At 44.2% G+C, this 18,426-nt stretch overlaps 2 protein-coding genes across 4 annotated transcripts in view; both read right to left on the bottom strand.

Moving 5' to 3' along the window:
- Positions 1 to 18,426, bottom strand: part of LOC142823370 (uncharacterized) — a 287,164-nt gene that overhangs the window by 96,450 nt on the left and 172,288 nt on the right. The window lies entirely within an intron of this gene.
- LOC142823415 (uncharacterized) overlaps positions 1 to 18,426 on the bottom strand; it is a 68,808-nt gene that overhangs the window by 16,270 nt on the left and 34,112 nt on the right. Inside the window, exons 6-10 of the mRNA XM_075914443.1 lie at positions 15,760 to 15,780; positions 14,889 to 14,942; positions 2,323 to 2,343; positions 1,452 to 1,472; positions 750 to 905 (exon numbers count right to left, since the gene is read on the bottom strand). Coding sequence (XP_075770558.1) covers positions 750 to 905; positions 1,452 to 1,472; positions 2,323 to 2,343; positions 14,889 to 14,942; positions 15,760 to 15,780 — 273 coding nt within the window. The remainder of the gene's footprint in view (positions 1 to 749; positions 906 to 1,451; positions 1,473 to 2,322; positions 2,344 to 14,888; positions 14,943 to 15,759; positions 15,781 to 18,426) is intronic.

Raw genomic sequence — 18,426 nt, 5'->3', positions numbered from 1 at the left:
GTTGTAACAGAACCAAGCACAATTTAAAAGAACTTCAGCCGGTCATAAAGGGACAGACATAGGGAGCGCTTGGGCGTTTGGATCTGTGTCACTCCCAGGTGACAAGATCCGTTAAGGCACCTTTTCAGCCTTTCCTAGGCTGCCCGCTGCGAAGGAACCCCTGTGTTCTAGCAGCTAAAATCTAAGGTGTAATAAGCTCTTCCTATATAATGGGGCATCTGTTGGCCTGCTGGCCACCCTCTGCGATGGGACCCCGGTCCTAGCAGTAAAGACACAGATGTTAAACCTTTTCTCAGAAACACACACACACACACTGCCCTGACCGTCAGCTGACAGATGTAGACTGCTGCGCAGTGCCGACAAACGGCTGATCGGCACAGCGCGGTGGCCATTTTGATTAAAATGAAGCAGCGATTATTTAAATTGCCACTTCATTTCCCTTTGTTGTCCTGCCTCATCTACATGGCTCCGTTGATGGAGCCATGTGGTCTAGACACACCCTATGAGTCAATGAATGGCTAATCAGGGGTGATAACTGGGGAAGCTATCTTTGTAATGAGTAAAGTAATTAGCATCTTTGTTAAGGCCCATTTGTAAAGTGTCAAATTTAAGCATGAATGACAGTTCTGAAGTTTCTCTTTCTCTCTTGGAGAGGTATCCTCAGCTCAAGAGGATACCCTCAACACCACCTGGAAGCAGAAAGTACATCACATAATCTAACACAGGTACACTATAGACAACAAACTCACCCCCAGGGTGAAGTAGTTCCTTCTCCTTCATATGGAAATCTTCTTCAAAAACCTGGATTGGTAGATGCGTCTCTTTGCTAGCTCCTTCAGTAGTTTGTTTGCCAAATCCTTCGATAGCTTGTTCACTGACTCCTTCGATAGCTTGTTTGCTAGCTCCTTTGGTAGTTTGAAAATAATTAGTATCTGTACAGTGCTTGAACATACAAAACCTCATGGAAATAGAAAATACTTTTATAATCTTTGCAAGGAGCCTGTGTATATGTATTAGCTGAAAACACATGCTGTAGCTGTCACAGAGCAGTAATTCAATTGCTGGTGACCTGGATGGAAACTGACTGTGATCTCAGTCATGACTGAGCCTTTGGAGGGGAAAAATGAGCTCCCCCAGACAGATTTCTAGCAGTTTCCATCATGTCACACTACCTTAAATGAATCTAGGCTTCAGAGTAATACACAGACAGAATGGCATTTTTGGAGTCTTACAAAGTCCCCTTTCCCCCCTTCCACAAATAGGCCTTTAAAAAAAAACCCAAAAAGCATCTCTTCCCTCTCAATGCCCATTGTCATTGTGGTTTCTCAGATCCCTTACTGGTTTGGCTTTCCAAACATATACAAGGAGATTGCAAAGGCACAACCTTCCTTAATAAGCAGTAGAACAAACCCGCCCCTGCATTGTGTGTATAGGAAACAATAGAAACGTACCCTTCTCCACATCAGCTGTCTCTGTAAAGACAAAAGAACAAAATATTATTTTAAAGTAATATATTTTTTTCTCCAAACAGCAGTTACCTAGCCTGTCACTTTTGTTTAATTATCAACATTTAAACATCCTAATGAAACTTTATGGAAAACTTTAAATTATTTAAATAAATTATTAAGTATTAAAAGTTGTGAGAAAAATGGATCTGATAAAAGAGTGAGAGGATTTTCATTATATTCCCAATTAATACTAGAATTGTGATTGAGCCAAAAGAGATGATGATTGAAATCTGAGCCTGGGTATGGATCTATATTTTGTACATTGTCTCATCATTATAAGATGTATCATAAGTGCTCCAGTGACCATTGTTTGAGAGCATACTCCTAATATCACCTGCAAGCAGAAAGCACACCACAAAAACAGACACGCACACTACATGGATAGCTTCCGCTTCTATTTTGAGTGGCACCTGTTCGCTAGCTCCTCCAGTAGCTTGAATATTAATTAGTAGCTGTACAATGCTTTGAACATATAAAACCTCATGAAAATATAAAACACTTCTGTAATCTTTGCAAGGAGCCTATTTAGATGTACTAGCTGAAAACCTGTGCTGCTGTTGTCACAGAGATGTCATTCAATGGGTAGGTGGAAATAGACAATGAACCTATTGATGGCTGAACCTGGTGATATTCTGAATAAAAAGAACTTCCACCAACATACTTCTAGTGGTTTCCATGGTGTCACACCGCTTTCACTGATTCTTGGCTTCAGAGTGATACACAGGCAGGGTGGATGGCACAGGCACAAGCTTCCTTAACAAGCAGTAGAACAAATCCACCATTGTGTTAAATGTGGGAAACAGTAGAAACTTACCCTTCTTTACATGAGCTGTCTCTGAAAACAGAAAAAAAATATATTTTACAAAATAAATATTGCTATTCTTCCAACAGCAGTTGCATGCACTTGTTATTTACATATTCATTTCAGTATCGACTTTTAAACGTCCTAGTAAAACTTTATGAACATTTTTTAATTATCTGAATTATAAATAATTGAAATTGAGGGTACGTCTACACTAGCCTCCTAGTTCAAACTAAGGAGACTAATGTGGGCGACCGAAATTGCAAATGAAGCGTGGGATTTAAATATTCCATTCCATGGAATGAAGTTTAACTGTTAATTCAAAGTAAGGGGTTTATTTTGGAATCGCCCTTCTCTGGCACGTGTAGACGCATGCAGTTATTCCGAGCTAGTCAATATCCAAAATGGTGACCACCCGGGAACATGTTAATGAAGCGCGGGATATTTAAATCCCATGCTTCATTTGCAATTTCAGTTGCCCTCATTAGCCTCTCTAGTTCGAACTAGGGGGCTAGTGTAGACGTACCTTGAAAGAGAAATGGATATGATAGAAGAGTGAGAGGATTTTCAATGTAATCCCTCTTAATACTAGAATTATGATTGGACCAAAACAGATGATTTCTGAATTTGAGCCCTGGTATGGCTCCATCCTTGTCTCATCATTATAATAAAATGTAAAAAGAACATGATTGGAATCCCAAACTAACTACAGTATTAGTAATTTATTTAAACATCAATTTTCCTCCTCAAATTTGAGATACTTTGGAAGCCTGAGAAATACTTGGCATATCTTCTAAGATCTCTGAATTAGACACTTTTGGTAGAGCAGTATGAACAGTGCAGACCCAAACTGCATTTTGAACTGAACAGGTAAACGCAATCACTAAGTACCTTTGGGCAAGACTCCTGTCATTATACATGGTAAGAGGAAGCCATTTGCACTAGAGCAGGGTTAATCAGAAAAACTTTTTGGTGGCACAGAGTGAGGCAACCAACTCTTGCGGGTGGCCATCCTCATAGAGGTTTCATAAAATATTTGATTGGGCTTGAGGGAAAGCAAATAAGTTTCATAGAATCATAGAACACTAAAACTGGAAGGAACATTGAGAGGTTATTGAGTCCAGACCCCTGCCCTCATGGCAGGACCCAGTAGGTGATAGCTGTTTATCTAACCTGATATTAAATATATCCAGAGATGGAGATTCCACAACCTCCCTAGGCAACGTATTCCAGTGTTTCACCACCCTGAGAGTTAGGAAGTTTTTCTTCATGTCCAACCTAAACCTCCCTTGTTGCAGTTTATGCCCATTGCTTCTTGTCCTATCCTCAGAGGCTAAGAAGAACAATTTTTCTTCCTCCTCTTTGTGACATCCATTTAGATAACTGAAAACTGCTATCATGTCCCCGCTAGTCTTCTCCTTTCCAAACTAAAAAAGCCCAATTCTTTCAATCTTCCTTCATAAGTCATATTCTCTAGACTTCATATTGCTCTTCTCTGGACCTTCTCAAATTTCTCCACATCTTTCTTGAAATGTGGTGCCCAGAACTGAAAACAATACTCCAACACTATGTCTACACTGTGCATTGTTGCGCAATAAGATATGCAAATGAGGCATGGGGATGAATATCACCATGTCTCATTTGCATACCTAATAAGCCACCATTTTTGTGGAACAGGATTTTGCGCAAGAAGGAGCTGTCTACACTGCTCCTTCTTGTGCAAAAAATCCCCTCTTGCGCAGAGCCATTCCACCACTTATTTTCAGGAAGAACGGCTCTTGCGCAAGAGGGGAGTTTTGTGCAAAAGCCTCTTGCACAAAAATCAGCCACTTATTGGATATGCAAATGATGCTTGGCAATATTCCACCCTTAGCCTCATTTGCATAGAACCCTTGCACAAGATGTTCTTGTGCAAGAAACCACCAGTGTAGACATAGCCTAAGAGTTTCCTCCCATGAGCAGAATAAACTTTGTGTTGTGCACCAGTACAGAGTTCAAGTGGCTTGTTTGGATGTGCCACAGTGGCACCCAAGTTATTAATAAATATTTTTAAACCTTTACCTTTTCTCTCTGCTGCCATGTCTCCTTCCCTTGTTCCATCATCTCCCCTGGTGCCTGCTTCCCCCACAACTCCTCACTCTCCTCTGCTGTCCTGACTCCTGCCCTTCTCACTGCCCTCAGCCCTCCTGCGACCTGCCCCCCTCCACCTGCCCTTCTCTCCCTCCTGTGCCCACTTCTCCAGTAGCCCCACTCTGATCATGTGAGCTACCCCTCCTTATCCCCTCTTCTAACACCTCCCTCTACGCACCTGCCCTGCCTCTCTCCTCTGGTGCTAGTCCCTCCCCTGCAGGTGTCTGCCCTTCTGCTTCACCCCCAGAATCCCTTGGCACCTTCCGTTAGCCCTGCACCCTCCTGATGCCTCCCCCTTCCTTCACTGCCCATGCCCCCTTTTTCCCTGATGCCTACCCCCTCACCACCCTCTGCCCACCATTCCTCTCATATCCCAGTGCCCTCACACACGACTTGCTCCATCCCCACCTTCCTCATGCCCACCCCTTCTTTCAAGCCTTCTCCCAGCACTTCCCCCTCCTTCCTCTAGCCCCCAATGCCCTTACCCTTTCTTCTCCCAGCATCATTCTGTCTCCCCTCCCACTGACACCTTCTCTCCTGCCCTTTTCCTCATTGTCGTCCCCCCCCAGCATTTGTCTCTCCTCCACGCTGTCTCTTGGTGCCTGCCCCTTTCTTCTCCTGACCTGCCCCCTTCCCCTTAGCACAAGCCCCTTCCTCTCCCAACCCTTCCCTCTATTTTCCCCCCTCCCCTACCTTCTGCCTTCCAGTTTGTGGGGCTGGAGTCTGCAATCAGTCCCTGCCACCCCTCTGTCCATCAAGGGGGTATAGGCCACTCTAGCATCCGCTGCCTGTTCCTTCTGGGGCTGCAGAGTCTGAGCATCCACTCTGCGGGGTTGCCTGCTGAGTCCTGGCTGCTGCAGGAGGGTGGGCGCTTCCCTGAGCTCACCACCCAGGTCCTGGGTAGACTCCCTCCCCCTTGCCTGCCACACCACCGGCATTTAAAATACACAGCGCATGGCATAAGCATGCGCCGCCAGGGTGCAGGGGCGGGGCTGGCCCATCGTGCCCTCTCACTGCAGTGTCCACCCAGGGGCGAGGCCTTTGCGTCCCGTCACCCCTGTCTGGCACACAGTGTGCATATGCGCCGCAAGGGCTCAAGGATTGGGTCAGCCTGCTGCAGCAGCTTGCTGTGGCATCCGCAGGGGCCAGGGAGGGAGGATGTATCAGCGGGTGGGGTCCGGGGCCCACTCCAGGTAGGGCCAGAGGAGAGACCCAGCTCCAAATACTGTTGGAGCAGGGCCCCCGGCTCTGAATATTGGTGGAGAATGGGCACCACGAGCCCATATAACTTGCCACCCATGCTTCCAGGTGTTTGCAGATGATTTCCTTAATTACTTGCTCCATTATCTTTCCTGGCACAGAATTTAAACTGACTGGGGTATAGTTCCATGAGTTGTTCTTATTTCTCTTTTTATAGATGGGCATTATATTTGCCCTTTTCAAGGCTTCTGGAATCTCTCCCGACTTCTATGATTTTTCAAAGATGATAGCTCCTTGAGTATTCTAGGATGCATTTCATCAGGCCCAGGACACTTGCAGACTTCTAACTTTTCAAAGTGATTTTTTAAAATCTTTTTTAATCTTCTAAACCTACCCTCTTCCCACTAGCATTCAGTATGTTAGCTATTCCTTCATTGGACTTCTTAGTGAACACCAAAACAAAGAAGTCATTAAGCATCTCTGCCATTTCCAGGTTTCCTGTTACTGTTTCTCTCTTCTCACTAAGCAGTGGGCTTACCCTGTCCTTGGTCTTCCTCTTGCTTCTAATATATTTATAGAATGTCTTCTTGTTTTACTTTATGTCTGTAGCTAGTTTGAGCTCGTTTTGTGCCTTTGCCTTTCTAATCTTGCCCCTGCATGCCTGTGTTTGCTTATATTCATCCTTTGTAATTTGTCCTAGTTTCCACTTTTTATATAGCTCCTTTTTGATTTTTAGATCATGCAAGATCTTTTGGATAAGCCAAGGAGGTCTCTTACCATACTTTCTATCTTTCCTACACAGTGGAATAGTTTGCTTTTGGGCCCTTAATAATGTTCCTTTGAAAAACTCCCAACTTTCTTCAGTTATTTTTCCTCTTAGTCTTGCTTCCCATGGGACCTTACCTACCAGCTCTCTGAGCTTATCAGAATTTGCCTACCTGAAATACATTGTCTATATTTTGCTATTCTCCTTTGGACACGTATGCACATATCATTGTACAGCTGACCCCTGCACTTACGACCTAATTAGTTTCTGGAGAACCGTTGTAAGTTGAGCCATTGTTAAGTCAAACTTTTTTTCCCATAGGCACAATCATAAAAATGGTGGCTTCATTCCCAGAACCCCATTTCATGTCCTAAAAATACCAAGATTGACTATGGAAGTGGAGGAAAAGTAAGTAAATAAATAATATATGCTTTCACAAACATTTATTAAAATAAACATTTAATATGAAAATAAAGCACAGAAAGTATTCTTTTAAATTTTTATTTTTTTGTCTTTTTGGACTTGGGGGTTTGTGAACCTGAGCCCGGAGGGGATGACCTGCCACATCTGAGACCTGCAGGGGTGGGGGGAGATGTGGCCTGGCAAGGAGGGGTGGGAGCAGTGCAGAGCGTGCTATGGGGGCAGGAGCTGTGAGGGGACCAGCATGAGGGCTTGTGGGGGCGGTTGTCTGGCAACCTGCCATGGGTGGGGATGGGAACCAGAACTGTCAGGGGCAGCCTGCTGTAGGGGCCACAAACCATGGCTGGGTTGCTTGGGGGGGCAGGAGTCATGGGGAGGCCAAGATGCGGGCTGGCAAGGGGGGCTGGGAGCTGGGGGGGGGCAGGAAGCAGGAGATGAAAAGGGCAGCCCTAAGAATGGTCTTAGTGGGACAGATCAATGGTCCATCTAGACCAGTATCTGATCTTCAGATAGTGGCCAATGCCAGATGTCCCAGTGAGAATGGACAGAACAGGGAATCACCACGTGATCCGTACTTTGTCACCCACTAGCTTCTGGTATATTGATGCAGGGATACACCCCCTGTCCATCCTGGCTAATACGCAATGAAGGAACTATCCTCCATGAACTCGTATACTTCTTTTTTTGACCCTTCTTATGGTCTTAGCTTTCACAACATTCTCTGGCAAAGAGTTTCCTAGGTTGGCTGTGTGTTGTGTGAAGAAATATTTTGTTTTGTTGGATTAATCCTGCTGCATATTAATTTAAATCAGAGGCCCTATGTTTTTTGTTATGAGAAGCAAATAACAATTCTTTATTTACTTTCTCCTTGCCTGGCATGGTTTTACTGAACTCTATCATAACTCCCCATTTAGTTATTTCTTTTCCAAACTGAAACATCACAGTTTTACAAATCCCTCCACATATTGAAGCCATTCTATATTGCTAATCATATTTGTTGCCCTTTTTGGAGCCTATTTCAATACATTTTTTGTGAGAAGTGGTTACCAGGTAAGAGATTGCATGTGATAGTCCAGATATAGGTGTACCCTGGATTTATATAAAAGTAATATGATTTGTTTCTATTATTATCTATCACTTTCTTAATTATTCCTAATACTTGAGGTAAGTGGGGAAGAGGAATTTCATTTCACGAGGCACAAGGGAGCGGTCGACAATGGCTTCCCTTGTTAACCAATCCGCATCTAGACTGCCACGCTGTACCGGATCAGCTGATTGTTGGCACGGAACAGTGGCCATTTTTATTTTAATGGAGAGGGGATTATTTAAAATCCCGCTTCATTGACTATGTTGAGCAAACTAGTTTACATGGCTCTGTCGGCAGGGAAGCGCCGGCCACGGGCGCGCGCGCTTGCGGGGGGGGGGGGGGAGCGCCGGCCCCGGGCACGCGGTGCTTGCGGGGGGGCACCGGCCCCGGGCGCATGGCTATGGGGGGGCCCCGGCTCCCCGGGCGCGTGGCTATGGGGGGGGCCGCCCCCAGGTGCACAAGTGTCCCTGCCCCCTGGCGCCCAGCGGGCGAACGGCCACGCCCCCTGACGCCTGACAACCTCAAAAGGTTGGGGACCACTGGTCTATTGCATCCACACTGCCCTTTGCGTCTACACTGTAATGTCGACAAAGCGGCTTGCTTTGTCAACAGAACTGGATGTAGTCTAGACACTCTTTGTCGACAGAAGCTTTGTTGACAGTATCTGTCGACAAAACTTCTGTCAACAAAAGCCTGCAGTCTAGATGTACCCATAGTGAAAAGCTCATTGAAATGGGATAGGTTTAGAAGATAAAATTTTAAAAAGAGCAAGTTAAAAATCACTTAGAAAAATTAGATGTCTGCAGTTCAGCAGGGCCTGATGAAATGCATTCTAGAATACTCAGGGAGCTGATAGAGTAGGTATCTGAGACTATAGCTATCATCTTTGAAAAATAATGGAAGTCAGGACAGATTCCAAAAAACTGGAAAGGGGGCAAACAGAGTACCCATCTATAAAAAGGAAACTACAGACCAGTTAGTTTAACTTCTATGCTAGGAAAGATAATAGAGCAAGTAATTAAGGAATTCATATGCAAACATCTTCAAGAAAATAAGGTGATAAGTAACAGCCAGCATTGATTTGTAAAGAACAAATCATATCAATCTGATAGCTTTCGTTGATAGGATAACAAGTCTTGTAGATGTGGGAGAAGCAGTGAACATGGCAAACCTAGATTTTAGTAAGGCAATTGATATAGTCTTGCATGACCTTTTTATCATACAATGAGGAGTAACAGTTAATTCGAGGGAAGGGTTTTAAATTGGACTACCACGTCTACATGCGGCAAGTCGGGTGACGGGCATTTTAAAATGGCAACTATCCGTGAATATACTAATCAAGTGCGGGATATTTAAATCCCATGCTTCATTAGCAACTTCGGTATGCTTCATTTGCCTTCCTAGTCTGAACTAGGGGGCAAGTGTAGATATACCCTTTGGCTATGTCTACATTGGCACCCCTTTCCGGAAAAGGGATGCTAATGAGACGAGTCGGAATTGCAAATCCGCGGGGGATTTAAATATCCCCCGCGGCATTTGCATTTACATGGCTGCCGCTTTTTTCCGGCTTGGGGATAAGCCGGAAAAAAGCGCCAGTCTAGACGCGATTCTCTGGAAAATAAGCCCTTTTCTGGAGGATTTCTTATTCCTACTTTCAAGAGGGAACATGATAGTGGTTTCTGAGTATCTAAAAGGGTGTTACAAGGAGGAGGGAGAAGAATTCTTGTCCTTGGTCTCTGAGGCTAGAACAAGAAGCAAATGGCTTAAACTGCAGCAAGGGAGGATTAGGTTGGAAATTGGGACTATGGCTACACTGCATCATTTTGTCGGCAGAGGACATGCAAATGAATCACTCATTAGCATTTCTCACGCTGTCATTTGCATAGTCTCTTCCGATCCTTTTTGCAGAAGAGGTTTTGCAGGAAAAAATGCAGTGTAGATTGGACCATTTTCTGAAAAAAAAAACCTTTTGCACAAGATCCTGTTTGCCTCCTTTTTTGAGGGATAAGAGATCTTTCACAATTTTTTTTTTTTGTGCATGAAATGGCCCCATCTGCACTGTGTTTTTTTTCTGCAAAAAACTCTTCCACAAAAAGGATCGGAAGAGACTATGCAAACGAGTGCTAGAAATGCTAATGAGTGCTTCATTTGCATTTCCTCTGCTGACAAAATGATGCAGTGTAGCTGTAGCCTAGGAAAAACTTCCTAGCTATCAGGGTACTTAAACACTGGAATAAATTGCCTATGGATGTTGTGGAATCTCCATCTCTGGAGATATTTAAGAGCAGGTTGGATAGACAACTATCAAGGATCATATAGACTGTGCTTGCTCCTGTCATGAGGGCAAGGGACTGTACTCGATGACCTCTCGAGATCCCTTCCAGTTTTGGTGTTCTAGTGTTCTATGATTCTATTATTTCTCTTGCCAATATCCAGTGTCTAAAAATTTTTGATCGTTTCTGTTTTTCTTTGCATAACTGGAATAATAATAATTGCCTACCAAGAGCACAGGAGAACTATAAACACAGAAACATAGAGATGGCCATACTGGGTCAGAGCAAACATCCTTCTCATTGACAGTGGCCAATGCCAGGTGCCCCAGAGGCAATAAATAGAACAGGTAATTATCAGGTAGTCCCATCCCTGTCATCCATTCCCATCTTGTGATATACTGAGGCTAGGGACACAAACCCGCCACATCCTGCTAATACCCATTTTAGGATCTATCCTAGAATGTTCTTCACACAGCGTGTAGTCAACCTGTGGAACTCCTTGCCAGAGGAGGCTGTGAAAGCTAGAACTATAACAGAGTTTAAAGAGAAGCTAGATAATTTCATGGAGGTTAGGTCCATAAAAGGCTATTAGCCAGGGGATAGAAATGGTGTCCCTGGCCTCTATTTATCAGAGGCTGGAGAGGGATGGCAGGAGACAAATTGCTTGATCATTGTCTTCAGTCCACCCTCTCTGGGGCACCTGGTACTGGCCACTATCAGCAGACAGGCTACTGGGCTAGATGGACCTTTGGTTTGATCCAGTATAGCCATTCTTATGTTCTTATGTTCTTAATGCTCTTTTTTTTAACTTTGTTGTGGTCTTGGACTTCACGACTTTTTCTGGCAAAGAGTTTCCTAGGTTGATTGTGCTGTGTAAAGAATTATTTTCTTTTATTTGCTTTAAATCTTCTGCATATTCATTTAACTAGGAGGCTTTCTATTTTATTTTGGGGAGTATCAGGGCTGGACCACAACATTTTGGCATCTGAGGCGGGGAGCTCAAATGACGCCCCATGCCCCCTCACTTGGGCTAAAACTTTGAATGGTCTCTTTGCCTTCCTTCCTCTAGCATAGCACTCCATCATCTCTGTGCATCTAGAGAAGAGTGAATACATATGTACCAGCAGCAGACACAATTTTCTACACTCTGGGTCCTAGTGGCACTCCCCACAGTCTGGCACCTGTGGCAGCTTCCTCAGTTCACCTCATTGTAGGGCCAGCTCTGGAGAGTATTAAACAATTGCTTATTTACTTTCTCCTCACCAGTTGTGGTTTCACTGAACTCTATCATATGCCCCCATTTAGCCATTTCTTATACAATCTGAAACATTTCAATGTGATTCAGCCCACCACATATTGAAACCGTTCCTTATTGCTAGTCATATTTGTTGTGCTTTTTGAAGCCTATTCCAATATATAATTTTGAGCAGGGGCAAGCAAATTTTCATGTGATATTTAAGACATGGGCATACCATGAATTTATATAGAGTCAAGATGATATTTTGTGTATTATCTCTCTCTCCCTAAATTTTCCCCAACATTCTGTTTGCTTTTTAAACTACCACTGAACATTGAGTCTATAGGTTAAGTTTAGAGGTGCAAAAAACAGCAGTGATGCTGTGGTTGGTGTCTACTACAGGCTACCAAATCAGGAGGATGAGGTAGATGAGACTTTCTTCAAACAACTGGAAGAAGCTTCCACGTCGCAGGCCCTGGTTCTTGTGGGGGACTTTAAACACCCTGACATCTGTTGGGAGGCCAATATGGCAGTACACAGGCAATCCAGGAAGTTTTTGGACAATGTTTAGGATAACTTCTTGGTACTAGTGCTAAAGGATCCGACCAAGGGCCATGCGCAGCTTGACTTTCTGCTCACAAACAGGGAGGAACTAATAGGGGAAGTAGAGGTTGGGGACAACCTTAGAAGCAGTGATCATGAGATGGTAGATTTCAGGATCCTGATGAAAGGAAGAAAAGAGAGTAGTAAAATACACACCTTTGACTTCAGAAAAGCAGATTTTGACTCCCTCGGAGACCTGATGGGCAGAATCCCCTGAGATGCTAACATGAAGGGGAAAGGAGTCCAGGATAGCTCGCAGTATTTTAAAGAAGCCTTATTGAAGGCACAGAAAGAAACCATCCTGATGCATAGCAAGAGAAGCAAACATGGTAGGAGACTGAACTGGCTTACAGGGGAAATCCTTGGTTAACTTAAGCACAAAAAGGAAGCTTACAAAAAGTGGAAACTTGGACAAATGACCAGGGAGGGGTATAAATGCATAGCTCGAGAATGCCGGAGGGTTATCTGGAAGGCGAAAGTGCAATCTGAATTGCGACTGGCAAAGGATGTGAAGGATAACAAGACAGATTCTACCAGCATGTTAACAAAAAGAAGGTGATCAGAGACGGTGTGGGGCCCCTACTGGATGGAGGATGATGATGATGTGGGAAAAGCTGATGACAGATGATGTGGGAAAAGCTGAAGTACTCAATGCTTCCTTTGCCTCTGTATTCACGGACAAGGTGGGCTCTCGGACTAATGCGCTAAGTGTCGCAAGATAGTATGAAGATGGACATCCCTTGGTGGGGAAAGAACAGGTTAGGAACTATTTAGAAAACCTAAATATACACTAATCCATGGGTTCGGACTTAATGCATCAGAGGCTACTGAGGGAGCTGGCATATGTCATTGGGGAGCCTTTGGTCATCATCTTTGAAAAGTCGTGGAGATTGGGAGAGATCTCAGATGATTGGAAAATGGCAAATGTAGTGCCCATCTTCAAAAAAGGGAAGAAGGACAATGCAGGTAACTATAGGCTGGTCAGTCTTACCTCAGTTTCTGAAAAAATCATGGAAGGGATCCTTAAGGAATCCATTTTGAGGCACTTGGAAGAGAGGAAAGTGATCAGGAATAGTCAGCATGGATTCAAGTTGTGCCTGACCAATTTGATCAGCTTCTGTGATGATGTAACTTTCTCTGTGGACCTGGGAAAGTCAGTGGATGTGATATATCTTGACTTTAGCAAGGCTTTTGATACGATCTCCCACAATATTCTTGTCAGAAAATAAAGGGAATGTGGATTGGATAAATGGACAGCGAGATGAATAGAAATCTGGCTAGAAGGCCGGGCCCCACAGATAGTGATCAATGGCTTGGTGTCAGGATGGTGGTCGGTTTCTAGTGGAGTGCCCCAAGGTTCAGTTCTAGGACCCGTTTTGTTTAATGTCTTTATTAATGACCTGGATAAGGGGATGGATTGCACCCTCAGCAAGTTTGCAGGTGACACTAATCTAGGGAAGAGGTAGATAAGCTTGAGGGCGGACATAGAGTCCAGAGTGACTTAGACAAATTGGAGGATTGGACCACAAGAAATCTGATGAGGTTTAACAAGGACAAGTACAGAGTACTGCACTTGGGACGGAAGAATCCCAAGCATTGCTACATGCTGGGGACCAACTGGCTAAGCAGTAGTTCTGCAGAAAAGGATCTGGGGGACAGTGGATGAGAAGCTGGATATGAGTCAACAATGTGCCCTTGTAGCCAAGAAGGCTAATGGCATATTAGATTGCATGAAGAGGAGCATTGCCAGCAGATCCAGAGATGTGATTATTCCCCTTTATTCGGCTCTGGTGAGGCCACATCTGGAGTATTGTGTCCAGTTCCAGGCCTCCCGTTACAAAAAGGATGTGGATGCACTGGAGAGGGTCCAGCGGAGGGCAACCAAAATGATTAGGGGGCTGGAGCATATGACCTATGAGGAGAGGCTGAGGGAATTGGGTCTGTTTAGTCTGCAGAAGCAAAGAGCGAGGGGGGATTTGATAGCAGCCTTCAACTTCCTGAAGGGAGGTTCCAAAAAGGATGGAGAAAGACTGTTCACAGTAGTGACAGATGGCAGAACAAAGAGCAATGGTCTCAAGTTGTTAGTTTTTCCTAATAATCCAACCTGGATCTCTCTATTTCACTAAGAGGGTGGTGAAGCACTGGAATGGGTTACCTAGGGAGGTAGTGGAGTCTCCATCCCTAGACGTGTTTAAGTCTTGGCTTGACAAAGCCCTGGCTGGGTTGATTTAGTTGGATTTGGTCCTGCCTAGAGCAGGAGGCTGGACTTGTTGACCTTCTGAGGTCTTTTTGAGCTCTATGGTTGTATGATTCTATGATTAATGTCTCCAAGATCTCTCTTGTCATTATTAGACTGCTTAAGTTAGCATATAACAACTTTAAAAGCTTTTTAGTTGTCTGCCATTACAAGATATGAGTGTATGGGGCTCTTTTTTATTTGACTGTTTCTTGTCAGATATTATACCTATTTTATCATCTTTCAACCTCTCCTTATTAAGACAGAGAGAATCTCCATTAATAGAAACTCTTCTAAAAGGTGTCTCTGTCCAATCTACTTACTCCTTCATACCCAGCACTTCCCCCAGCTCGTAGTTTAAAAACTAATCTATGACCACTTTAATTTTAAATTGCAGTAATCTGTTTTCATTTTGGTTGAAGTGGAGTCCATCCTTCCTGTGTAAGGTCCTCTTTTCCCTAACAATGATCAAATCCCCAATAAATATTACCAGCTTCTTCCTAATAACTGGAGTTCCCTGTCCTTGTCCCTTAGAGGAATCCTAAGTATGAGAGGATACTCCCAACTTCATCTGGAAACAGAAAACATGCAATAAATACACACATACACTATAGACAAAAACTTACCTACAGGGTGATGAGTTTCTATTAATGGCTTCTGTTCATTATCTGCTCCAATACCTTGAATATGAATTAATTAGCATCAGTAGAGTACTTTGAACATATAAAACCTGATGAAAATATAAATACATTTCTAATCTTAGCAAGTGACCTCTGTATATGTATTAGCTGAACACCCCTGCTATAGAGGTGCCCTACAATGGCTGAGGACTTAAAATGTGGTTTGAAAGAGACTATGATCCCACTGATGACTGAACCTGGTTAGAGTCTGATGAAAAATAACTTCCTCAAATATACTTATAGAAGTTTCCATGCTGTCACACTGCCTTAACTGACTCTAGGCTTCAGGGAGAGTCACAGGCAGAGTGGCAATTATGGAGTCTTATACAGGTAAAAAATAATGGACATTCATTAAAAAAAACAAAAGATAATTCTTCCCTCTTCTTGCCCAGTGTTTTATCCACTGTGCTTTCTCAGAAGCCTTACCAAATTGGGTTTCCCAAACTTTTACAATAAATTTGTATAGTCGGACCTCCCAGCTCATGTACCCTCAAGACCAGACGGGTCCCAAATGAGGCAATTTTCCAGGTCAGGTTAAGTCCTAAGCCCCCAGCCTCCTACATGCTGCTTCTCCCTGTAGCTGTTTCCATTCTGGCTCCACTGCAACTGGGCTTCAATGCCACAGGACTTGAGCTCTGGCACTGCTTCTGCCCTGCCCAACTAGAGCTCCCCAGGTATGGGGCTCACTGGCTACCGCCAACCCCACTGCTGCCTAAAAAGCGGCCATTTTAGTGCAAGATCACACCAATGTAGACACAGCCAGAGTAGAAAAAAACCCGCCCCTGCATTGTGTGTATAGGAAACAATAGAAACGTACCCTTCTCCACATCAGCTGTCTCTGTAAAGACAAAAGAACAAAATATTATTTTACATAATATATTTTTTTTCCAAACAGCAGTTACTTAGCCTGTCACTTTTGTTTAATTATCAACACTTAAACATCCTAATGAAACTTTATGGAAAACTTTGAATTATTTAAATAAATGATTAAGTATTAAAAATTGTGAGAGAAATGGATCTGATAAAAGAGTGAGAGGATTTTCATTATATTCCCAATTAATACTAGAATTGTAACTGAGCCAAAATAGATAATGATTGAAATCTGAGCCCAGGTATGGATCTGTATTTTGTAAATTGTCCCATCATTATAAGATGCACCATAAGTGCTCCAGTGACCATTGTTTGAGAGCATACTCCTAATATCACCTGCAAGCAGAAAGCACACCACAAAAACAGACACACAAACTACATGGATAGCTTCCGCTTCCATTTTGAGTGGCACCTGTTTGCTAGCTCCTCCAATAGCTTGAATATTAATTAGTATCTGTACTGTGCTTTGAACATATAAAACCTCATGAAAATATAAAACACTTCTGTAATCTTTGCAAGGAGCCTATTTAGATGTACTAGCTGAAAACCTGTGCTGCTGTGGTCACAGAGATGTCATTCCATGGCTTGGTGGAAATAGACAATGAACCCATTGATGGCTGAACCTGGTGATATTCTGAATAAAAAGAACTTCCACCAACATACTTCTAGGCTACGTCTACACTGGCCCCTTTTCCGGAAGGGGCATGTAAATTTCACCAGTCGTCGTAGGGAAATCCGCGGGGGATTTAAATATCCCCCGCGGCATTTAAATAAAAATCTCCGCCGCTTTTTTCCGGCTTTTAAAAAAGCCGGAAAAGAGCGTCTACACTGGCCCCGATCCTCCGGAAAAAGCACCCTTTTCCGGAGGCTCTTATTCCTACTTTGAATTAGGAATAAGACCCTCCGGAAAAGGGCGCTTTTTCCGGAGGATCGGGGCCAGTGTAGACGCTCTTTTCCGGCTTTTTTAAAAGCCGGAAAAAAGCGGCGGACATTTTTATTTAAATGCCGCGGGGGATATTTAAATCCCCCGCGGATTTCCCTACGACGACTGGTGAAATTTACATGCCCCTTCCGGAAAAGGGGCCAGTGTAGACGTAGCCCTAGTGGTTTCCATGGTGTCACACCGCTTTCACTGATTCTTGGCTTCAGAGAGTTACACAGGCTGGGTGGCAATTGTGGTAATATATACTTAGACCTGTCAAGCATGGGGACAAATTAAACCTTGGATGAGGAAATTGGGAACTGGATGCTGAAGCCTTGTGGCTAGATCCTAAAGCCTCATAGCAGGACAGAACAGGATCCAGGGATATAGTCTGAGGCTTGCTGCAGTGTAGCCAGAGCCCATGACTTTCGAAAGCCCTGTGACTAGAATCTTCCACCCTGACACACCAGGACTAAAGCCCAAAGTCTGAGACCCAGAGCCCATGGGAAAGTGAGAAACTCACCAACTGCTTGCTCTTCCTGTGTTGTGGCCCAATTGTCTGCAGAAAAGGATAGAGCCTATTCCCAGCTGACAGCCACAGCAAGGAACACCAATGCAGTGCATCGAGGAGCAACAGGGCCATTCATTTCCTAATCCTACCACCATACCTGTCTGTACTACCAGAGAAGCTATAACCACAAAGAAAATCCCTAGGGCCGTATTGGCTGCCCTTAATAAACTCTGCCTTAGAAGTCCCAGTGTCACAAACAAGATAGGCACAGGGTGGAAGAAGAGAAAAACCACCTTCATTTCATACATGTCATTAAATTGTCAGGACTCCCATGAATTCTCATTGAAATCAATGGGAGTGGAGGACTTTTAGACCTTCACAGGGTCAGTCCACAAAATAACTTCTCTATTTTCACCTGAAGGCTTTGATAAGATATTATATACAGGACAAAAAGTGGAATAACCCCCTACTTTTCTGTAAGGGTATGTCTACACTGCAAAGTTAATTTGAAATAATAGCCGGCATTATACATGCAAACCGCTATTTCAAATTTAATTCGAAATAGTGGAGCACTTATTTCAAATTTGGTAAACTTCATTCTATAAGGAGTAACGCCAAATTTGAAATAGCTATTTCGAATTAAGTGCTGTGTAGACACTTACTTCAAAATAGGGGGCCTCCAGCCCTTCCCAGGGAGCCCTGGTGGCCACTCTGGGCACAACCAGGAAAACTCGTCTGCTCCCCCCAAGTCCCAGAGCCCTTAAAGGAGCAGACTCTGGCCACAGTGCCTGTGCCAGTTGCAAGCCTGCCAGCACCCAGCCAGTAGACTGTGCACTTGGCATAGCATGAGCCAGCAACCCGCTGCCACCCAGCCCTCCACTGCTCCCCAGAACCACACCTACAGAACCTGTGAGTGCAGGGCACACCACCCCACCTGGAACATCCACCCACACCTGGGCCAGCAGGTGCACCCGGAACCAGGAGGTGTACTAGCAGCAGCACCTGAGATTACAGGGAAGGAAGGTCCACAGCCAGGACCACTGGGTGCAAGAAGACCTGCAGCTGTGGCCAGGGCCGGCCTGAGCCATTTTGGCGCCCTGGACCCCAGCCAGGACTGTAGGGGCTAGGCCGCATCTCCCACCAGGCACACTGGCATGTCCACATCCCCGACCTTGATGTGG

The sequence above is a fragment of the Pelodiscus sinensis genome, chromosome 33, assembly GCF_049634645.1.
Source record: "Pelodiscus sinensis isolate JC-2024 chromosome 33, ASM4963464v1, whole genome shotgun sequence".
Taxonomy (NCBI): domain Eukaryota; kingdom Metazoa; phylum Chordata; order Testudines; family Trionychidae; genus Pelodiscus; species Pelodiscus sinensis.
Note: the sequence above shows the minus strand (reverse complement) of the source record. Positions and strands in the feature narration are given on the sequence as shown.